Source organism: Emydura macquarii, unplaced genomic scaffold (genome assembly GCF_026122565.2).
Source record: "Emydura macquarii macquarii isolate MOO-44397 ecotype Brisbane River unplaced genomic scaffold, CSIRO-AGI_Emac_v2 contig_67, whole genome shotgun sequence".
NCBI classification, from domain to species: domain Eukaryota; kingdom Metazoa; phylum Chordata; order Testudines; family Chelidae; genus Emydura; species Emydura macquarii.
The window spans coordinates 672083-696326 of NW_027130204.1; the positions used below are offsets into that span (position 1 = coordinate 672083).

Sequence of the window (24244 nt, forward strand, 5' to 3'; positions counted from 1 at the left end):
GAATACAACTGGTGTTACCCTTCAGGAATCTTCTAGCTTTTGTGTGGTAAGATATAAATAGAGGCTACTTAGTGGTAGCCAGTCAAAGGAGCCGCTGAAGGCGGTGACCTGTAAGGAATGAGAGCTATGTGGTATGTTACTAATAAAAGTTTTGTGTAAGGAAAGGTTGTTATAAGAGAAAAGGAATAATTTCAGTCATGCTGTTGGCCAGGTGACTCTTGTAGCACAAGTTATGCAAGTCTAACTGGCTGGCTTGATGCAGAAAATTCTTATCTTGGTCTCTGCCTGTTGTATTCACAATTGCAGTACAACCCTGTTGTATATACCTGGTAGATGACAGAAGTGCAGGCAAGGACACAGTCAAGAGAAGTCTAAAAAAGAAGATCCAAGGTTTCTGAAACCCAGAGAGATATAGCCTGAGAACCCCTGCATTTCAACCAGTAGTATGTTTGTAAGCACTTTTAAAGAACATACTGTACCACCAAAGTAGTTTAAATGTGAGAATGCTGAGCTGGCTTAGCCTCTCTGTCTCCCAATCTGTCTCTGCAGCTCTCTGACCCTTTGTATAATTTTGTCTACCTTTTCCTGCGTTTGCTGATCCTTCTTTTTAGTGAAAAACTGTCCAGTGCTGTGAGCCTTTATTTGTGTTGCATCAATGGGAGGTCACTCTTCTGACTGGGAGGAAGACATGGTCCTTATGCTTGAGAGCTTATGCAAAACAGCAAACCTACAACACATGGGTTTTAGGATGCAAAAAAGGTAACATGATGGAGTGGTGATGTAGTGGGCACAGCGTGTTCCAATAATCTTGCTTATTGCCCTGGCATTCCAATACATAGGAACAACTGCAGTACTGATTAGACCAGGGATCCATCTGGTCTCTGACGGTGGCAAGGCCCAAATGCTTCCGAATAAGGTGCAAAAGAAGCCCATAGCGGACAACTGCGTTCTGATGTGCCTATAGGATAAGTGTCTCCCTAACCCTCATCAATGTGCCCCATATATTGTTTGGGCCATATAGAGTAGGATCAGCTAAGGTGTGGAAAGCCGTGCATGTGAATGGGGCTGGGGGAGGCTGGGTTGGGAGGGGGCTGCTGAGGGTAAAGGCCGGTTCCTAGTGTAACTGAAAGGAGCTCTGCAGGACCTGCGCCGCAGCACGGAGGGACGTAGGGAGCCCTCTGAGCCGCGAGGGCTGGCGGGAGTTCCCTCCCTGTCGCAACCGCCTGTCAATCAGAACGCGAGGTAGGTGGGGCCGCTGGCGTAGCCCGGCTCTGGGATTGGTTGCCGGCCGCAGGTGGGGGCGGGCCCGGAGGGGGCGGAGTCTAGGATGTATCAATTGGCCCGGGCCGGCAGCAAGGCGAGAGCGTGTGTGCGTCTCTGATTTTTAGTTGTAGGTTGCAGCCGCTTGGCTGCAGTGACAGTGCTGGGCCGGCGGCTCCGCGAGGGGGGACCGACCGACCGACCGACCGGCCGGCTCGCGCACTCGCTCGCTTTCTCTCTCTCAGGGACCGAGCCGCCCGCTCCGAGCCCGCCAGCGCCGCGCGCTCTCCGGGACCTAGCCCACGCCCGCATGGAGCTGCTGGGCGCCAACTTGTCGGTGCTGCCCCGCCCACGGGAGTACGATTTCGAGCGGCGCTTCGACGAGCTGCAGGCGCTGCAGTGGATGCGGGAGAACTGGTGAGCGCGGCCGGGGCGGCGGGGCGGCTGGAGGCGCGGCCCTTGAACAGGCGTTGGCGGCGCAGCCCCCGGGAAACCCACCTACTGCCAGCTGGACGCGAGACCTCGGGGCCCCGGGCAGCCGGCTCGCAGCGAAAACTCCTGCTCCTGGCCGGGGGCACCCTGCGACTCCAGCCTGCGGTGCCGGGGCGATCCGCGGGCCCCACTCGTGCTGCCGCGCCTGGAAGCAGAAGCCGGAGAAATTCTGCGGGGGTAATTCCCCATGGGAGCAATTGCCAAGGGGCGGCTGGATTCTCCCTCTGTCACGGGGCTGGGCCTCTTCTCGGGTTCGAACGGGAGCTGCTCAGGGAAGACCTGCGAGGCTCGTTCTGCTGGGTCCCCCTAGACTAACCCAGGCCGGGGTCGCGTCCCTTCGGACTGTGTAGCCTAGGAGCCAGCTCAGAGCGACGTGCACGTGTATCGGCTCTCGGGGTCCTCTCCTTTTATGTCTAGCTTCTCTTTCCCAAACCCGCATTCGGACGGAGAGACTGAGCAGGTGCAAAGGCTACATCTGTGTAGCCTTCCAGAGGGAGACATAACATAGTTAATAGAACAATTGCCTTGAAATAAAACGAGTTTAAGGAACCTGTTTACCTCAGTACAAATTTAGGGTTAACATTGCTGGTAAAAGTTTAATATTAAATTCCTTGGTAAATCTATGCCTGTTAAGATCCAACAATTAAACTACTGGCTTGAATAGTGAAACCCGTTGTGCAAAATTACTCAGAAATTGCTAGATTTCACAAAGCATTATTCAATGTGCAATTGTTTTCTGCATCTCAAAGGAGATGTTAGAGAGCAGCCTATTTGCACTCAATTCTTCTTGGAACTCTGGACATTTCTTCCCTTGACACAAGCATGCTTTGTAAAAGGAATGTCTACCCAGCAAATTTTAGCCCCGAGTTAGCTGGCCAGGCTGTGGGTCTTTTATTCCTGAACAGACGTCCCCTGAGAAGCAAGATGGTGGTAAAGAATCAGCAGTCTTCCCTAATGTACAAATATTGTATAAACACATTTGCATTCCTTGAGCACAGGAAGATTTGAGGGTGAAAAGCAGCAGCTTGAATGTAAACAGTTACAGTAGCCTTTAAAAAGCCTGCTGGTACAGTCCCTCTGTGTGAGGTCCTGAGTTCTGTATGGAGGGCTTGGCCTTGATCACAGTTGTCCCCAAGACTGGACCAGGAGGGGCTGCTGCAGGTCAGAATTTAGGGGTGGTGCAAGAGAGCTGTATTTGGAGAGAAGCTTCCTGCGTCGTACTTGAACCAAGTGAATGGGCTTGCTCCCTGGCTTTTGAGTAGCCTTGCTCAGCAGATACTGTAGGTAGAACACGTAAAACAATCACTGAGGTCCTGTCTGGTCTCCAAGGTGTTCTAAAAATTCCATGACCCCAGATCTTCTCTAATAAAATGAACCTTTGTGTGGCTATGGTGGCTTTGCCTCAGATGCAAGCAGGGTTCAGTGGATGTTGCCAATGTTTAGTTTACAGAGTGAGGTGGCCTGCTGGTTTGGAGGTAAGCGATTGCATAAGGTGATCACAATATGGTGGTACTTCAAAAGAGATGAATGATGTAAAATAGCTAATTCTGGGAGATGAGGGTAGTGTGTGGGAGAGATGTCACCTGCTTGGAGCAGCTGCTGATTCCCCACAGCACTGTTCTACTTCTGCATTGATTCCCTGTCCTGGAAGTATTGTTTTCCCAGGATTACAAAGTTGTCTGCACATTAGGAAACTAGTACTGAGGTGATGTGGCTTAGGATAACCTGCATGTCTGACAAGAAGACATGGTGCTATATTTTTTCTTTGTGGCAAAAGTGTGTCATGAAGTTGTTTTCGTCTCTTTCCTAAGGGAAAATTGCTGGTCCAATCTGTAGTTAAAATTCTTTGGTGCATCAGCCGACAAGCGCATCCAATTTGAGGCTGAAAATTAAAACTGCTCTCCTCTCTCTCATAGATGCTACTGAACAGCAGCATCACCCTGTGCCATGCCTCATAACAGGAAGAGCCTGCATACTGTTAGCCTCGTGGGGCAAAAGTGGCAGTGCGTGCAGCCAGAGGAGGAGTTAAGCCATCTAACAGTGAAATCCATTCACGTCTGCTTGTGGAATTTAAAGGGAAATCTGAGTAGGAGGCCATGTTTTCATTTGCACCTTCAGTTCAGACAAATGCAAGTTCAGCATACCTAGGATCTTGCCATGTGGGGTGGCAGGGTGCAGTTGTATTTGATTTGTCCATGCTTGGTATTGCTGGACTTGTAGCCAATCAGCTTTTCCTGACCTTCTGAGATTTGCACTAAGTCACAATATTTGTCAGGATTCAGGTGGTTTGTGTCTAGGGTTTTGGTTTGGTATTCAGTTAAATTGACACCAGAACTTAAAACGCGTGAGCTGTATTAAACTTCATAAATATTTCTTCTGCACACTGAGATTAGATGACAAAGGCCCATAGCGCACACCTCTTCCCCTTTCAAAATCCTCCAAGCCAGCAGTAAAACCCATAGTGGCTTGCTATTTGGGGATGCTAATCCGACTGCACCCTGTTTCCATTGGGACATCTTTTGTGCTTATGTTTCAGCTTTGTTAGATTTGCTACATTCCTGGTTCCTAGCATGGAAATATGAGTGGTTGGAAGATAAAGACAAGGTGGGTGTGGTAATATCTTTTATTGGACCAACTTCTGTTGGTTAGAGACACAAAGTTTTAGCTTACACAGAGATCTTTTTCAGGACCTGAGATACACTTGTTCCAGAGATAGCTACTGACCCTGTGTAACTTGTTAGCTCTTGGCTTAGTGCAGTTTGGAAGGATTTAGGCTCAGAATGAGACTTTCTTGGAGAGGGTGTCTCCTCAAAATGTTAGAGCACTTAATTGCTTTCTGATGGTGTGGGGAACTGCTGTAAGTGTTTGATGGAATGAATGGGTGGTTGTCATGGGTGGTTTTGATGCTGTTACTGCACAACATTCAGTAACTAAGCATGATTTAGATTTGGAGCAGAAACTTTCACTTGCTTAATCCCATGGCAAATATGCTATGGGGGGAGAAATTCATCCCAAAGCGAAGTTCGTTAATTGAATAGACAGAAGAATTCAAAATCAAACCAAGTATTTTGAAATCAAAACTAAGCCATTATTCACAAAACAATCGTATGCAAAACGCCCCAAAGTCCTCTTTCAGAGAGCAGCTATTAGTCCCTTGCCAAAGTCCCTTAGAGCCCTCCTGCTGCAGGCTGGGGGAACGGCTAATTCTTTTGCTGGACCTTGAACTTGCCGTTTGCTATTAAAGTTACTCGTGCCTCTCCCAGGCACAAGGGAGCAGGACAGGAGAACATCAACATTTAAAAACATGGGCTCAGCAACCCAGTTTGTCTCCTAATTTAACTTTCTGCCCTCAGAACTACATCCAAACCTAACAACACCTTAAATTGCAAACCCAAAAGTTCAGCGTTTCAAAAAGAGCTTGAATGTTAGAGATGGATAGTAGACTGTGGTCAAGCACTGTAGTGCTCTGTTAACTTTAATTTAGGTTGGTTTACAGTAATTGACAAATGCCTCTACAGGGAGGAATGGCTTGCTGCTGCTCAGCCCTGGACAGCTTATGCGCCTCTTGTGGCCAGTCTGCTTCCCCACTGCTTGGATCTGGCAGGTCCCTCTTTCTTTGGTTTTTCTTGGCTGCTTTGTCCCATTATGCTGATGCCAGATGGTGCAGTGATCTCAGGACAGGGTCAGAAACAGGATGAGAAGTAGGGGGGGGGGTCCCATGAATCTAATTGGGGCCCTCACTTGTTCGGCAGTGATGGTCCCATGTCCTTGCTGGTATGTTGACACCTGGATGGCCCCATCCCTCGCTACCTTGAGGATTCTGGAGTGAAGCAGAGGCCTTTAGATGTTTCCAAAGCAAACTCCTCAGGAGCCTGTTCTTGCTCTAGAGTCCCTGAAGGTGTGATGAGAGAATAGACCTTCCACGTAGCAGTTCAGCCTGGCTTCCTGCACACCAGTTTTGTCCAACTTCTGGTTTCAAACTCTCCTTGTTTGTAGGCTGTGACCTCAGCAGAATCCTTGGGTCATCGCAGCTGCCCTCTTCTGTTAATACCTATTCAGTCTCTTTTCTGTACCTCCTCTCTCACCGTTCTTTAACTTACTGTAATTCTGTAAGCTTTCATCCACTCCCCAGTTACAGTTCAAACGGCAGCTAGACCTGCTATGTCCTCTCACCAGCGCAATGATACTACCCTATTCAGACCAAAGTGGAGAGTGTGGGCAATGGCTCATTTGGAGTAGAGGGAGCCTCTTTGCCCTGTGAAATTAACACACCACCTCTTTCCTGAGCTATGAGGCAAAGTGAGGCAGTGGCTTGTAGGAGAGAAATCAATCAACCTCCCTCCCTCCTGGTCACGGCTGTCTAATATATAGCATTGCCTGACCTGGTAAGCTGCTGGTTGGGCCACGTGTACTGTGCGTCATACACTCTCTGGCTCCTAAGATCAGCTTTAGCCCTGATCCAGTCACACCCCTACACTGTCAGCACTGAGAGCTGGAATAGAATGTAAATTCAGTGCCTTATAAAATGAAAGTGCCATGAGCAGTATTACTGTGAAGGAGGCGCCTTTCCTGCTGCCTGACTGTATGTTAGGATTGGCTGCTGGTTCTGATCGGCCCCAGGAGATGCTGCTGAACCAGGAAAGATGATCTTGTGGTCAAAACTCTGGACTAGGAATTGGGAAGCCAGCTCTGCCTCAGAGTTGGTGTGACCAAGTAAATTGCTTAATCTTGGACTCATTTTCCCATCTTTTTAATGGATCTAATAGTACTCCCAGTCTGCCCTGGCCACTTTTGTGTTTCAGGGACAAGGGCCATCTCTTGGATATGTAGAGAACCTAGGACAAAGGGTCCCTGCGCTCATTTAGGTCTTCCCAAGCCCTTTGGTGTTACATTTATGTACAGCCATAGGGGCTTCAGAATCACCAGGCCAAACTCCATGTAGGTCTTCTTGAAAGACTGCTCGACGGCTGCTGCTGTGTGTTGGCATGAGCAGTGTCACATTGACTGAGAACCCGAGGAATTGGAGCATCTTCCTTTTCTTGTGGCCCTGGCTCTAGGGTACCCTTCCTTCTGGCTGCTATTACCCTCCACAGATACACCCCTTTCTGGTCATGTTGGGCCCAGTTCATCCTTGGTGGAACCCAGCCCCCGTTGATTTCACTACCCCCATTGCCCAGTTAGAATGGACTGGGAGGCTGGGCTTGGGCTGAGAGGCAGCATAACTGACTATTGAAGCTTGGACTTAGAGCCAGCATGGGCAAATATTGCTTGAACTGCTTCTCGGACCTGTCTTGCTCCCTGGGCTGGGTAGTACGTGAAATCTGCTAGCAAATGAGCACAGCCCCTTGGGAGGCGATTATGTTGAACCCTAGACCTACATGTCTGAGGGTACCAGATTGCCTACTGCGTACAGCAGTCCTGCCTGATATTTAAGACAAAGTTGCACCCAAACCACCACTAGAGTTTCCCTGGGTCTGCTCAGGCTTATGTGGGTCCCGTGTTCAACCCCATCTGTGCTCTGCAGCCTTCCATGTTGGCAGCACTTGGCAGGAGTTCAGTATGTAGGTGGGGATGGAAGAGGTGGATGCAAAGGTCAGGCTGCAGCACGCACCACTAGTCAATGGTGGGAGTAGCTGTTTACTCTTGGGGTGTCTTATCAAGTTGGAGGGTGGAGAGGTGTGTTCTGGGCTGTTGCATGGAAGGTGGCTGGAATATGACCTTAGTCCCAATTGCCAGCTGGTCTCTCTGGGCACACCTGCACTGCAAAAGAAAAAAATCCATGGCAGTAAGTCTCCAAGCCTGGCCCACTGATGCAGGTGCACGGGCTGAAGGTAGCGCTGGAACCTGGTCTCTAGAACCTGGCAAGGGATGAATCACAGATCCTGGGCTCCAGTCCATGCAGGGATGTTGGCACCAAGACATCTGACCCAGGCTCTGAAACTCACTGCTGCTGGCTGTCTTTGCAGTGTCCATGTACCCTTTGACTCTCCCCTGTTAGTGAGGGACTTTTAAGTCCTTTTCTTACTGGGGTGATAAGCCTGTTGAAGATGAGAGATGGGATAACCTGTGTGATTTTTTTTTCCTGCCTTCCTGTTCTGCAGAGGTGACTGGAGCTGCTCCTACCTCTGCAGAACAGATGAAAAATCGAGTCATTTGCCTGGAAGGGTGCAGCAGTGAGATCTTCCTGTTTGTTCTATAACTTACTAAATGAGTGGTCTCTGTGCTTTCACATAGCAGGGGCCAGAGCGTAAGGAAGAGTGTTTTACACACACCTGCCCTTCCAGTTGGCATCTTGTAATATGCTCTGGTTACTGTGATTGCTTAAGAGGAAAAGTAACATTGAAGTAATTAGTGTATTTTCTAGCTGTCTTCTCATGAAACTGCAGGAGAGGCGTGAGAACCATATGACCAGGTCGCTATTCACTGGCAAATGCCCGGCAGGCCCTGCGCCACAATTTGAGGAATTTCTCTGTTAAACCAAGGTCAATTTTCAAATGAGTTGTATGGTGCTAGGGAGTGAGCTGGAGGCTCCTGAATTACAGGCTGGATCTCTGGCTGCTTGGAATATGGCGCGAACTAGAGCAGAGGGTCTTGCCCAAGAACCCTGGGAGTGACTGTGAAATGCAGCCATTTGGCCCCTGCTCTTCCACTCTCAGGCTGTGAATCACAGAGCTGTTGGCAGTGTTGCAAATCAGTGAGATGTTGACTCCACCCTGCAATGCCTCTGGCACCACCTCTTCGTGCTGAGCTTGCTTGTGCACACCCCCTCACAGGCTCAGCAGGAAGGAAGGCTTAATCCTGTTCTGATCCGTACAAGCAGCCACTGCCCCTTTAGCAAACACTGGGCCATGGAAGCTTAACCCTGGCTCAGCTGAGTTCACTCCTTCTCAGGATGTCTTGGCACTTCCTGGTGCTGGGATCCTTCCTTGCCCTAAGCCTGCCTTTGCACTGGTTTGGGGGAATTCGAAGAGCTGTGGCTGTCAGCCCTGGGTATCTGGGCCTCATGCAGAAGGACCGTGTACATCCGGGAGGCAGGGATAAGGGAAACATCTGGAGCCCTGCTGCCCAGACTCGGTCTCTTCTCCTCTTGCACCCAATTCCTCATCAGGAGTCGGTGGGGCTGCAGCTGTCGGCCCCAGGGTGGCAGAGGCAGCGCAGAAGTAATCAGTCTGCTGTGGAAAGGGATATTAACAGATATCCCTTTTCACATTGCCACCCTTACTTCTGCACTGCTGCTGGCGTGTTGCTGCCTGCAGGGCTTGGTGCTTGGCCAGCAGCCGCTGGGTGGCAGTATATGTACTGGGAGGGTGAGGCACAAATGATTACAGACACAGAGAAGGGGGGTCTGATCAAATGCGTTTGAGAACCATTGGCCTGGGTTCTAATGGTCTCTTCGAGCCTTAATCTACTATTCTCCTTTTCTTTGTTGGGTGGGGAAGAAGGCCACACATCTCTCCCAATACCCCACAGTCCTGACCTGTAGCACGTCCTGCTTTTCTCCCAGCCAGCCAGTTCTGCTCATGCTTCTAAGTGCTGCCCCCCAGGGTACAGCCTAAGACCTTCAACCTCTTTGCTGTTGAGCTAAGTAGGTTTAGCTTGGACTCAAGTCTCTGGGGTTGAAAGGCTTGTGCAGTAGCCTGTGTTTCAGTTGATGTACAGATTCTCCTAGAGTGTAGGTACCATGCCTACAGATTCCTGACCTGGGAGTACAGTCCTAGCAATAGTACACTGGCTTGTGGGTCATATTTCAAACCCTAATTCTGCTGTTTCCTTGGAGACTCGTTCTGAATGCCTCTCTCTGTCCTTCAAATGTCTCTCTAAAACATCTGGCTTTTTCAATCCATGTGGACCCAGGAGTCCCTGTGACTGCAGTGTGAACTGGGACAAAGCGTGGGGATTCCCTCACAGCAGCGTCACTTTTGCCCAGGGATGTGGTAAGCCCATTGCCATGGGTCCTGGAAGCGAACTAATTTAAAGAACATAAGACTTAGGCTAAATTGGCCTAGGATGAGGGAAAGGAATGTAGATCTCATCGCAGTAACCTCCCCTTCTGCATGGTCAAAGAGGGACCCCGTTGCTTTGGTTCTTACCCCAGACAGGGATATGACTTATGGTGGCTGGAGTCAAGTCAGTGGACAGGAAGGAGCGGGCACATTCTTCTGGCTGTTTCCAGATGAGCCAAATCAAACCTCTCAGCTGCTGGGGCTGAGAGGAGGAGCCAGGAGAGGAGAGCAAAGGGGCCCTGAGGGGCAACTGTGCTCCATTGTTTACTCCCCCTTGCTTGTAGCCACCCAGTGAGAGGTGGGTGTTTCGTCCTAGGTCCTGAACTTGAGGATTTTAAGGAACAAAGTAACATGGGCAGACTGGGTTGGGTGGATGCTATCCACTCTGTCTCTTCTGGTTCTCTCCATACTTTCCCTGAAAGAGGGAAGATCTGCTCCCTTCAGAAATGGGAAAGGAAGCTAGTTGCTGGGAAAAGCTATTATTACTCTGTGCCTTACAATGGGCATTTCTGCCAGCAGCAGAGAAATGGAGTGAATGGGATTTGAAGGTGCCTTTGCTGCTGTGTTCAGGCTGCTACTCAGATGCAGAAGCCCCTTGCAGACAGGTTTGGCAGGACTGTTTGGAGAGGGAAGATAGGGATGGATCACTGACAATGCGGTTGCAATCTTAGATTTTTGCAAGCTAAGCAGAGTCTAACTAGGTTAGTACTTGGAAGGGACCTCCAAGGAGCACAGCTGCTGCAGGAAGTGGTATTTGTGGCTTTCTTCATAACACTAAACTCACATCCAGCTTAGTGTGGGGGCACTGGGGCTGTTGGAGCTGCCATACAGTTGAGCTATAAAGTGTGGGACCCTGGCCCCATAGTTATTAAAGATTCTGTAGTGCTCTTTGATTGGTAGCGGAAGCCAGGCCACAAGGACCGGTCTCCGGCTTGGATTCCTTTCTGCCACTCTACGTTCCACCTGCACGTCTCTTCGCTTCCTGTCCTGTTCCATTCCTGTGCGCGGCTAAGCAGCTGGGGCTGCGTTGGTATATGCCAGAACATGTCATGGCATGACAGAGCGTTGTTTTCAACCAAGTCTGTTGTGAGGTGCTCTGCCTGTGTAGAACGCTGTTACTTTCCTCTTTGTACCAAGAGCTTCTTGGTACAAAGCAAGGAATGGTGGCCACCTCACAAATCACAGTGAAGGAGATAATCTGTAAATGAATGAAACTGTCCTGTTTTCTCCACTTAAAATCTTTGCCTCACTTGGGATCTGAAGGGGCAGGGCGGTAGCATTGTAGGAAGTCTCCATAATATAAGACATCCCTTTTCTTTTTCTTCCCTCACCAAACGTATTTTTCACCAGCTCCAGTTATGGGTGGGGCCTGCTCCTTCTGACCATAGTTAGGGGAGTGGCAGATACTTCCGGTTCCCCCAGCAGTGCGGGGCTCAATTAGGTTCCTCCTTGTCCGGGCTACAGAAGTCCCACACCACGAGCAGGGGGTATCTGTACCATGCCACGTGCCAGCCTGTCTGAGAGTTCTTCTTCCCTGCTTGCAGGCGTAAATCATTCTCGTTCGCCTTGGCTTACGTGCTGCTGATTTTTGGAGGCCAGCATGTCATGAAGCAGCGGAGAAGGTACGACCTGCGCATGCCACTGGTCCTGTGGTCCCTCAGCCTGGCCCTGTTCAGGTAAGAACGGCGTCTCTAGCTGTCGTCTTCTGCCGGCGGTTACTGGGTAGCCAGAGAGCCCCACGGTGCCAGGTGCCCCTGGAGAGAAGCAGAGACATTCCCTTCAGTGATGCTAACCCAGAAGGGGCAATAAGGCTTTGATAAACTGCTGAGCCCACTCAGAGCCTGGCCATGTGGCTTAAAATCAGGCCTGAAATTAAAAACCTTTCCCCCCATTCTCTAATCCTGTAGAATTGATCCCAAAACTGGGGTGGTGGGAGGGTCCTTCTAAGTCTTCCTCCCACTCCCACAGCCCTCTGGTCCTGCTCCCATCCCTGCAAGACTTCTCTCTGCCTGCCCTACCAGCAGCTGCAGACTTTGCCCATGGGATGGTCGCGGCCTTTGTCTGAGGTTGGCAGGCAGCAATGTCAAAGGGAGAAGGCTCTGTCTCAGTTGTGGCTGCCATTGTGCAAAACGGAGGGTGCTTGCACTGTGTGAAGCTCAGCCTGACCTAGAGAGGAAGCAAGAGGATCTCAGAGCTGCTGCCCCGGATGAGATGAGCAATGTGGGGGCTGAAGGCTTCTGTGCTGTTCGTACAGGTTCTTACCCTGCCCTCATCACCACAAAATCTGAAACATTTTGGAGCTGTTGACTGTGGTCTTCATCCCAGAGCATTGGTTCTCCTAGGTACCCTGGGCCCAGGCACTGGAGCATCTTGACAATAATGACCAAGACCTTGAACTTGATGGCTCGATCCACTCCCTGAGCAGTTCCCTTAGAGCTTGGTCAGGCAGAGTTGCAGGCCCATCCCAGCTCCAGGTGACTGGATGGCCATGACCTGAGCAGAGGCAAAGATCAGCCTCTGCTGAGCAGGGGCCCAACTAGCCTGGTCTGGAGGTGCAGGATCCCGAAAGTGAGGGGTGAGCAGAGAAGTGTGTGATCCCTTCCTTGCTCCATGAGCTGAGACCCTCTGAATCCAGAGGCCACGAAAGGGATTGCCAACTCCTCTCTGGCCATCAGCACAAGCCGGCTGAATCTGTCGGTTACAAGCTTCACCATTCCTTGGCTTATCTTTACTGCACGTGTGAGATGCTCAGGGAAATTTTCCAGTGTGGAAAACTTGCTGCTGCTTTTAGCAGCGGTAAGGATAAAAGAAGCTGAACAACAAAACAAGGATGAAATGGTTCCTTTTGTGAACAGAGTATTCTTTTTCAAGAGTCAGCAACATACAAGTAATAAAAGTGAGACCAATCTTACACCTAAGGTCTCTGTAAAGACAAAACGGAATCTTTTAAACAGTCCATAAACTGTCCATAAACATACTGTGCTGGCAACTCTGTTTCGTGTGCGGACTCTGATAGCAGCCTGCAGAGAATGAATCAACTGCAGCTTAGCTCTGTAATTTAGGGCTCCAAGCCAACATCCTTCAGTTTTCCCACCCTCCTCTCAGCACCTGTTTACTGCAGCTCTCTCTGCTTGGGCAGAGTGAAGCCGTCATCCTCGTGAAGTTAATTGGTGTAAGATGCTGAAGACTTTATTCCTTTAGCATGAGGGGGATGAAGCTGGCTGAGAGTGATGCTGGATTCTGACTGGTATGTGTGGTCCATGTAAGGGAGGAAGGGGTAGGGGAAGATGTGGGAGGCTAAAATGATACCTTGCTGTGCAGTGTCCTGGCACGTATGCCAGCTCTTGCACTGATAGAACATGCACAACCATTGTGAAGCGATAGCCCCACTTAAATGACTGTTAGCTTTGGGTAGCCAGCCTGCATGTGTAAAGGGTTCTTCTTGATCTGCATGAGCATCTCTTTCAAAGTACCTTGAAGCGGATGGTGGGGCAGGGAGCATGCATTCTTCACTGTCCTGTTGTCTGGGTTTCCCAGGAGCCATTGCTTGGCATCAGGTAAGCTTGTGTATATGAGGTTGCTGTGATACCATTCTCAACTTCTTATCTCTTGCGTAGTATTTTACTGGTGGTGTGATTCTGACAAGGCAGTTCCAGATGAAAAACCACAACTGCATACTCCAGTTCAAACTGCTTTCAGCCTGTTGCACACATAGGAGGGTGTTTGTCATCACACCAGTGGTACTCAGAAGTTCTTCTACTTAGTCATGCAGTTATGGCCCCAATGCTTTGAGTACCTTAGCCTTTTCCTGAAAAACTCACTACAAGTGGTTCAGCTCTATCAGTAGTAACAATTGTGGGAGGGTTACCATAGTTGGGGTGGGTGCTGACGTTTCACCACTGTGCTGGTAAGAGAGGAGCTGCATGGAACTTTTTGGCTGAATAGTTCATTCACTGAAAAATGCAGTTTGGGGGCAAGTGAAACTATTGATGAATTGGGATCAAATTCAGCAAATAGCTTTGACCAAATTTAAAAAAAAAAAGAAGAAACTTCTTAGTCAAAATGATTTGTTCTCTCCCTTTTGAAATGAAAGGTTTTGACTTTATTTCATTTTGAAGGTTAGCTAGATTTGCTTCAAACTTTTTAGAAGGGTAAAAAAACACCCTAAATAAATAAACGAACATTTCCAGCTTAACAAAATGTTTCATATAACTGGAAATGAATTTTTCTCGGTTTTTCATTTTGCAAGAAAGAACAGAAATTTCAGTTTCGGTTCATTCTAAAACAACTTCTTTGGTTTTTTTTGCTTTTTGATTTGGCCACTGAACCAAAAAATGCATTATGAGCCCAGCTCTAGCGAAGACCTTATTTAAGCTTCAGTTTCTGAAATGGTGCTGACCACAAGTAGTCTGTACTTGCAGCTAAACCATGTGCAGGACTTGTGTAAGCTACAGAAGTTGTTGACAGGGACAGCTAAGCAAGTTCTGTGTGAAGTGGCAAAATCTACACTGTTTAAATACACTTGTCAACCTCTCAATGATTTCTTGCTTGTGTGGAGAAGGAGAGGGGAACCATGTCTTAGCTGAAGTATCTACAAGGGTTAAAATTTGACTCCTTATTGTCTTGTCTGGTTATTGTTTCTAGCATACAGTTGACCTTTAAGTCATTGCTGATCACTTTCCAGACTCAAACAAGTATTGATTCCTGCCAGCAGTGCAGAGCAGATGCAGCTGTTAGAGAAGGAGCTGGAGGTTTTTTTCCTTAAATTGAATTGTCTCGGATTCAGAATTTTTATTCTGGAGGTGGCGTAGGAGGCAGGATTCAAATGGATCTTTCAGATCCTGGCTGGAGTTTGCACTGCAGTAGAAGCTGTTGGATCGCTGCTCAGTCTGTAAACTGAGCCAGGCAACTAGTGCTGGTGACATCAATTTCCGGTCCAATCAGAACCACACACCAATCATACAGATCCTGCTTAGTGCTCTCTCTGTCATGTGTATGGGCTGCAGTGTGTCTGACGGAAGCTAGGAACTGGGTTAGGCAGAGAATCTTTAGAATGGCATGTTTGTGTTGTTCGTAGGGGTTGTGATGAGTTAGTTGAGTTGGTGGCTCTTTGCCTAATTCCGACTTCCAGTTATGCTTAGGACGTGGAGTGGTTTTTTTGTAGCCTTTGCTCATTTGTGGCCCAAGCCCAGCAAACATGCTGAAACTCCAGCTAAGAGGTATCCGAGGAGCTGGGTGAGAAGAGACTAGAGTATCCAAGGGCGCAGTAGTTCACTGTTGAGGTGCCCTGGAGGAATTTGGAGTGGGACTTGGGCAAGGGGGTTCTGCAGGCTCAGGACTGAAATGTGTTGGCAGAGCTGCCTGGGTACCTGTGGCTGGACGGACGGCTGCCCCGTCTGAGTCAGGTCAATTAGTTCTGATAGGGAGCCAGGATATTCAAATCTTTGCGTCCCATGACGAGGAGGAGCAGTAACTGGCGCAAATGCAGCATCAGGTGCCCTGCAGTGCAGGAGGCTGATCCACTTGGGCTTCCTACTTGTCCTATGGAGAGGACGGAGTTGGCCAAGCTTCTCTGCGGGGAGAAGTCAGCCTTTCTTGGGTGATTCTGGTTTGAGACTAGCGGCTCCTGTCCCATGACCGTCATGTGGTTCTCTTGCAGTATCACCGGCACCCTGAGGACATGGGGATACATGGGATTTGTCCTCTCCACCAGTGGATTTAAGCGATCTGTGTGCGATCAAGGCTTCTACAATGGCCCCGTCAGCAAGTTCTGGGCATATATGTTTGTCCTGAGCAAAGTACCGGAATTGGGTGAGTGTAAAACCTCCTTTGCTTTGGCCGATGAGGTTATAAACTCTTCCCTTGTTACTGGCACACTTTTTAAAGGCCTCCATCCTCCACAGGAGGGTCTGACTCAGCCAGCCTATGTTGTCTTCCTTGTTCTGACTCACTGTAGCTCAATGCAGACAGCATAGCATCACCTGTGACTTCCCAGGTAACCTCAGTATGGCTCAGTCCCACCTGCACAGTCACTTATCCTGGAAGGACGACTTGGGGATAAGACCATTCAAATTCAATTCTAATGTCTTGCCTGGAGGGAGAAGGGGCGGGTAAATATCACTGCCATGAGGTGTGTGATGTTGCAACACTGCATTGAGAGAAACTTGTTTGGTCCAGGGAGGGGTGGCACTGGTGGCATGGAAACAACCTGGGATGAATAAAGGTTCCAGTGAGGTTGAGCGGAACAGTGGATTTAGTGCAGGGATTTATCGCTTCGATCTAGCCTGAAAACCTATCAGCTGCTTTGTCTTATCTGACCAGTGATGTCTGTCTCCTAAGGTGATACTGTGTTCATCGTTCTCCGGAAGCAACGGCTCATCTTCCTGCACTGGTACCACCACGTCACGGTGCTGCTTTACACCTGGTACGCCTATAAGGACATGGTAGCCGGTGGCGGCTGGTTCATGACCATGAATTATAGTGTCCATGCCTTCATGTATTCCTACTACACAGTGCGGGCAGCAGGCGTGAGGGTGCCACGCCCACTGGCCATGGTGATCACCTTTACCCAGATCCTGCAGATGGTGATGGGCACTGCAGTGAGCATCATGGCGTACTCCTGGATGCAGGATGGCATCTGTTCCACCTCCTGGGAACAAATCTTCTGGTCCTCAATGATGTATCTCAGCTACCTAGTGCTCTTCTGCCACTTCTTCTGCAAGGCGTATCTTAAGGGGAGGGGCAAAACAAAAGGGGACTAAAATTGGGGTGGGGGCGCAGCTGGGAGTTGGTGGCACTCTTACTTCCTAGGCTGCTGGAGCTCAGGTGTGCTACAGGCTCGGTGTGATGAGGAGTGGGGAGATTGGAAGAAGCTGCTCACGATCAAAATTTCTGCTTTCGGACCTATGAAGAGGCATTGGCATCTGCCTCATTTGGCTGCTCCCTGGGTCGTTAGGCCAAAGACTGAGTGCTGTTTGCTCTGTAGTCTTTGGAGGGATGGGGGAGAAGAGATGGAGAGACTGAATGTCAGAGAAAGTGTTGGAGTATCAAGAACCCATAACTGAATTCCAGGCTCTCCCTTTTCTCTCCTGCCAACCCCTCTCCCCTCTGCACTCCCGGGGTTGTGTTGTGCATCTCTTGCACACATTTAATATTCCGTTCTGTTCTAAAAGGCAAATCTTTCCTAAGGGCCAGGAGTGTCTGCTCCCTGGCTGGAGCTTCACACACAAGGGATGATTGCGTACATGTTGAGCCAGTTGCATGCTTGTCCCTGCCAGTTCTGCAAAGGAGGGTTGGGATCCCGAGATAAGGAACTGTTGCCAACTAGAGGGAGACCCTTGAATTCAACCACTTGCTGGTGCAGGGGATGGGGCAGGAGATGGCACTGATGGCTGCATCCATTTGGAAAACACCCTAGTTTTCTCAGGTACCTAAACTGTTCTCCTGCAAGGAAACAGGGAGGGGAAGCCAGTAACAACTGGGAAGTCTTGATCACCCTGGTTTGCTTCAGAGTCCAGTGGCTTGAACTAAGGGATTGAAAGCTCACAGGTACTGACCTTATTTTAAGGGTTCTCCTGCTTCCCCAGGCTAGCTGGCTCGACTTGGCATTTGACTTCTCTCTTGGGTGACAAGAATGATCCTCTTTTCTGGGTTAGAACTGTGAACCCAATTGGGTTAGAGGGAAAAGGGGACAGTCCCCAACTGACTCAGTACATATCTCGACTCTCTACCTAGGGCAGAATGAAAATCCTCCTGAACTTGAGATGGAAAGCCTTGGAACCTGCTGCAAAAAGCCTGAGGCCAGAGCTCCAAGTAACTAGCGTAATCTCACCCCAGTAATGGTCTCATTTAACTTCTTGTGATGCTTGCTTTGGTAGGAACCTGTGTGCCTGGGCTGCCTGCCCAGATGTTCCCACCCTGGCATCCTGCCACTGACTCAGTGACCTTGTGATGGATGAAGGCAGTGTTTAAATCTGGCTTTGTGATGCTAGAGATGAAACACTAACGTCCCTCGTGAGACTGGAGGGGTTGCCCCCAAGCCGGCCCTTGGATGTACAGTGGCTGCACTTTTAAAAACCTGCTTTCCCATTGTGAGTACAGGGAACTGCTCCGATTGCAATGTTGGTAGAGCTGCTGGTCTCATAGTGGGTGAATTTAAAGCTCGTGGCACTTTATTAATTCAGGTCTGTGTGTAGGACTGGGTCCTGGATACCAGCCCCAGTTCTAACACATTTCCTTTGTGGCCTTGGGCAAAACATTTCACCACTCTGTGCCTCAGTTTCCTCACCTGTAAAATGGGGAATAATACTGACCTACCTCTGATGGGGGTTTGAGGCTTACTCTCTGTAAAGTGTTCTGAAGGCTAATGTGTGCAAAGACTTGCCATTGTGTAATGCAGCCCCCAACCCTGCTTTGATCGCAGGAATTGCCTCTTCTAGGCAAAGCACCTGTCTATTTCAGGCAGCTGTGCAGCTGGAGGAGGCTGAGGTCCCGATCGCTACCTCCATGGGGACAGCCACGCCAAAAGCTGCTTTATTTTCTAAACGGAGGCAAGAGTTTCTCTCCTAAAATCAAGATGAGTGAAGTACGTCCCTTTGTGGCAGCTGTGATGTGTGACTGAAGGTAACTAATGTCCTCTTCCTTGAACAGGAAAACAAAAGATAGAGTCCCTGGAGAAACAGAAATGAGTGTTAATGAAGCTGGGGAGCCTTTGAGTCCAGGTTCCCTTGTTAAGGTGCTGACTCTGATGGCACTCTAGTGGTGGGTTTAATCAGGAGTATGTGTTCTCACAGGGTTTAAGCTGCTCTTTAATTTTAGCAGTGAAATCAATTTATTGCTTCCTCATTCCCTCAGCTATTCTGCTGATGACTGACTTCCACTGCATCTAGGCATGTGGTTTTCTTCAATTCTTTCCCTGGCTGGGTGGCAATGCAGGAAGAGAATTCACCCCTTACTGCTGATCTCTGCATGGGACAAGCCTGCTACAGAACCCCCTTCCCTTGCATCCTGACACTGCAAGAGGGGTTTGGTGATGCTAGCTTTAACAGCAATACATTTCTTATAACTAACAAGCAGGCCCAGTGTATTCTATAGCATCAAAACTTGCTGCAGTCTTTCCGAATGCAGAACTATGCAGCCAAATCTAAGCCTTCATTTTTAAGTTTCTAGATGTTAGTTATGAAGAAAACATTAATCTGAACTAAATGTAAACTTACGCAGTACTGTGTGCCTCAGTCTACAGATTGCCAAAGCAATTTAGTTCAGATGGGTGTACACTCTGAAGCCTAATGACAGCAGGTTACATGTCATTAACTTTTACACTGCTGACGAATCTAGAAAAAACTTCTAGCTAAAGAGCTTGTTCTGCGATCCCAAACTACTTTCCCTCCAGTTTCATCCTACCCAGCTTCCCAAAGTTTCAGCTTTCTCTTGACAGTTTGCTACAGTGCAGTCCTACATCTTTATTCCAGAGCTCTGCAGCACAATGAAAACTGGGTGGCAGTGCAGAATAAAATCAGTTAAATAAGGAATGCTGTGCTGATTGTATTATTCATATTTATATTAAATAATCTCCGTTAATTTACCAGATGCTGCCTCAGTCTGCAGCCCACCCCAGAGTTTTGCAGAATCCATGTCTAGCTTGCTGCGGTGTACGTGGGGCCTTATAATAGTCAGTGCTGAGCACCTATGCCTCCCTTCAGTGTCGGTGACGTTTGCAGGTATTCTCATACCCAAAAGTCAGAGCAAGCTGTAGAAAGTTAGTTTGGACAGAAGCAGCGTCTGTATGTTGCGGAGTGTTGTCCTGGTTGTTACAAGACTTAGAGCAGCCAACAGCAGAGGAATGTAAATGTCTCTGAACCACATCTGCAAATCTATTCACACTGTGTCTGAAATGGTTTTTGTGATATGTGAATTTGGTTAATAAAGTATGTTTTTACCATTTCTCCTTCGTATCTGGCCTATGTTATGCTTAGCTTTTTTGCTAATTCAGAACGTAGCCTTTATAACCCTGAATCGTCGTCAAGAAGAACTAGCCTGGATGTAGGCCAGCCTCTGAACAGAGGCGACTGCAATGTCATGTGTTTGTTTATATTTTTATCCAGCAACTTTTTCACTGAGCTCTAGTAAAGCATCTGACCCTGCTTTTGTACTTCACACACTGTCTAACCAAGGGTCACCTTCCTCCATAAGATGGGTTTGAGGAGAAGCAGAAAACTGTTTGGTAGATATGGAATAAACAAAAGGCAATTAAACCATAATTCTTTCATTGCTCAACTAAGCAAATAAGAGCTTGCTCAGACCTTGTGCCAGGCCACAAATCACTGAGTTTTAAAACACTCATTTGCCCCAAGAGTTCAGTCCTCTTCATCTTGCTTATCCAATTGCATTTTTTTAAATGCCCTATTGGTTGTGCTTGCCTGGCACTGTTTTTGAATCACCTCCCCTCCCTTCCTCCCCCCTACACCCAGGGCATCAAGCTCATGAAATCATCAAGAATTCAGTAAAGACAAATGCAAAGTACTGAACTTAGGAATTAAAAAAAATCAAATGCACAGCCACAGAATGGGGAATAAGCGACATTGCTCAGAAGGATCTGGGAGTTATAGTGGATCAAAATTGAATGAGTCAACAATGTGATGCAGTTGTAAAAAAAGCTAATATAATTGTGGGATGTATTTAACAGAAGTATTATATAAAGAGGAGATGTAATTAAGAGCCAAATCCGGGGGGAGAATGAATTTTAAGCAGAAAAATGTGAATAATTGGAAATCGTTTAAGAACACTTTACTAGATGCCCCAAAAGTCACAATTGAGGAAATAGTCTGTTTTGGATAAATAAGTGACCTGGTTTAGCGGGGAAGTGAAAGCAGCTATTTAAAAAAAAAAAAAAAAAAAAAAAAAAGGGGGGGGGGGCCGACAAATGGAAGAAAGGGGAAGTTGTTTGTAATGAAGATTAAATCAGAAGTTAGGAATTGTAGCAAATTGATAAGGGAAGCAAAGAGACACAAGGGGGACTCTATGGTCAGCAAAGCTAAGGACAATAGGGAGTTTAATTATATTAGGAAAAAAAGAATCCTGACAATAGTACTGGTCCATTACTAGATGGGAATGGTAGAATTATCAATAATGCAGAAAAGGCAGAAGTGTTGAATAAATATTTGTTCTGTATTTGGGGGAAAAACATTATATAATCTCATTATATGGTGATAACTTTCCATTCCCCTATCATCTCTGGAGGATGTCAGACAAAAGCTACTATAAATCTTGGAGTACTGGGGAAGTTCTGGAAGAAAGCTAATGTTATGCCAGTACTTTAAAAACTAATTTTAGGACTGTCAGTGTGACATCGATCCTGGGCAACATAATGGAGCAGCTGATACAGGACTCGATTTAATAAAATATTAAAAGAGGATGATGTAATTAATGCAAATCAACATGGGCCTATGGAAAGTAAATCCTGTCAAACTAATTTGATTTTTTTTTTTAATTACAGGTTGGGTTGAAAAAGGTAATTGAGGTGACATAATATACTTAATTTCCCTAAGGTATTTGAGTTGATACTGCATGATATTTTGATTAAAAACTAAAATATAAATTTTAATCCATTTAATGTGTGCTATGTTAAATTTGGCTAACTGATAGGTCTCAAAATATAATTGTAAATCCAGAATCATCGCACAGGTATGTTTCCACTGGGATCCCCTGGGATAGATTCTTGGCCCTATGCTCTTTAACATTTTTATCAATGCCCTGGAAGAAAACATAAAATCCTCTCTGATAAAGTTTGCAGATGACACAACAATTGGGGAAATGACAAATAATGAAGAGGACAGGTCACTGATTCAGAGCAATCTTGATTTCTTGGTAATGGGAGTCCAAGCAAACTGTGTATTTTAATACACTTAAATGTAAATGTATACATCTAGGAACAAAGAATGTAGGCCATACTTCAGGTTAGGGGACTTTATCTTGGTAAGTAATGACTGAAAAGGATTTGGGAGTTGTGACAATCAGCTGAACATGAGCTCCCAGTGTGATGCTGTGGTCAAAAGGGCTAATGTGATCCAGGGATATATCAACAGGGGAATCTCGCATAGGAGTAGAGAGGTATGTTTCACATTGGGGCAACTGCTGCTGGAATACTATGTCTAGTTCTGATGCCCACAAATCAAGAAGCATGTTGATAAATTGGAGAGGGTTCAGAGAAGAGCTATGAGAATGAGTAAAGGATTGGAAAACCTGCCTTCTAGTGATACTCAAAGAGCTCAATCTATTAGCTTAATGAAGAGAAGGTTAAAGGGGTGCCTTGATCACAGTCTATAATATCTACAAGAGGAACAAATATTTAATAATGGGCTCTTCAATCTAGCAGTGAAAGGTGTAACACAATCCAATGGCTTGTAGTTGAAGCTAGACAAATTCAGACCGGATACAAAGTATACATTTTTAGTGGTGTGTGTAATGAACCTTTGGAACAATTTACCAAGAAGTGTGGTGGATTCTTCATCACTGACAATATTTTACATCAAGATTGGATGTTCTAAAAGATATGGGCCAGGAATTACTGTGGGGATGTTCTATTATCTCTGTTACCCAGGAGGCCAGACTAGATCACAATGGTCCTTTCTGCCTTTGGAATCTGAATTGTCCCACTCTCCTAGGCAGGGGGGAGGCCTCATATGGAATATTGTGTCCAGCTTTGGGTGTCACACTTAAGAAAGATGTGGACAAATTGAAGAGAGTCCACAGAAGAACAGCAAAAATGATCAAAGGTTTAGAAAACCTGACCTGTGAGGAAAGGTTAAAAAAAGTTGGGTATGTTCAGTTTTGAGAAAAGCAGACCGAGCGGGGACCTGATAGGTCTTCAAACATGTCAAGGGCTGTTATAAAGAGGATGGGGATCAATTGTCCTCTATGTCCACTGAAGGAAGAACAAGAAGTAATGGGCCTAATCTTCAGCAACAGAGATTTATGTTAGATATTGGGAAAAGCTTTCTAATTATAGGGTTAGTTAAACTCTAGCAAGGGCTTCCAAGGGAGGTTGTGGAATGTCTTTGGAGGTTTTTAAGAACAGGTTGGGTCCGGGATGGTTTAGTTTATTTGGTGCTGCCTCAGTGCAAGGGGCTGGTGACCTTCTGAGGTCCCTTCCAGCCCTACGTTTCTAAGGTTCTGTATGTAATTATATGAAGGCCTGTGGCCAAGAGTTTGAGCCATCTTCCATTGATGCAGGTTAGGGAGCTTACAAGCAGCCGTGCTGGTGTAATGTACCTTTGGTCCTGGTAACCTGGCCTGGAGCAGAAGCTGAATGTGGGCTTAGCCTTATCAAGGTTTCTCAGGCCGTTGCTGTCAGTCTAGCCAGCAGCTGTTACCTCACAGCTGGGCAGAGCTAGTCCTTGACCCAGATTTTCATCTCTGCTTCAGTATACCAGCAGAGAAACCTCAGTCACCCACATTTCCGTCCGTTATGTTCAATTGACTTCTCTGTCAGCATTTGTGCCCTACGTGTTTCCCTGCCGATGCCCCAGGGAAGATCCAAAGCACAGCTGCCATGTGAGTCGGGTTAAAAGCTGCAGCATGGCCGTGCTGGCCTGCTGTTTGCTGTGCCCAGGTCAGAGGTTTGTGCAGATCGGCTCCATGGCAGCCCTGGCTCTAACTGGAGAGTAGTTGAACTCTGTAGCAATGCCAAGGCCTCATCGAGGCTAGAAGTAAAACCATGAACGAGGCTGCACTCAGTTGCTTGTTTACAGAAGCTAGACTGTGTCTTTTTACCATGTGCCTGCATGTCAGCACCATGCTGCCTCAGGCTGCTTCTTGCTGTGATGGCAGAAGATCTAGGCTGCTGCCATCACGCTGCCTCCCCCAGGTCTAGAGTTCCTGGAGGGTGTGTAGCCAAGTGGGGGCGGCAGCAGGCAGGGTGGTCGGCACGGGCTGGAAAAAAAGCTGATGTGTTCAGAATTGGGGAGCTTGGGCATGGGTGTGAGGTGAGACTGCTTCACATCCTTCCTTTGCTACAGCTAGTGCCCACGGGATGGCTGCCCTCTGGGTTGACACCAGGGATTGAACCAGCAGAAACTGGAGCTAAAAACATGAGCAGCTACAGCTTGAGCTAAAACTCAGTGGGCTTTAACAATGCCTGTCCTCTGAGGCTTGGCCCTCCTGTGTGGGAACATGTAACTTATTCACCAGTGGATTGCACTTGTAATTTCCTCCATCAGCAGCACTAACTTCCCAGGGAGAGGTCCTTGAATATCTCTTATCCCAAATAACCTGTGATTCACAACAGTAGCAGACGAAGGCAAGATTTCAGCAGTGGGGAACTTGCTAGGGTACCAGAGACCCCCAAGCAGGTCAGTAACTTCAACAGAAAACCAAGACAGCAACTCCCAGATGTTGGCTCTCCTCGCTGTCAACTTGGCCAGTCCAGCCCTCCTTCCCAAATCAGCTTCCTCGCTAGTATCTTTGCCATTCAGCCTTTGGTCTTAACTAGT

General features: G+C 47.7%; 1 protein-coding gene across 1 annotated transcript; it reads left to right on the forward strand.

Annotated features, from left to right (window-relative positions):
• Window positions 1-1413: 1413 nt before the first annotated feature.
• On the forward strand, window positions 1414-19697 carry ELOVL3 (ELOVL fatty acid elongase 3). Its single transcript, XM_067535960.1, has 4 exons — window positions 1414-1677; window positions 11300-11431; window positions 15415-15566; window positions 16095-19697. Exons 1-4 carry the CDS (start codon window positions 1571-1573, stop codon window positions 16514-16516), a joined length of 813 nt encoding a protein of 270 aa, XP_067392061.1. The 5' UTR covers window positions 1414-1570; the 3' UTR covers window positions 16517-19697.
• Window positions 19698-24244: the final 4547 nt, after the last annotated feature.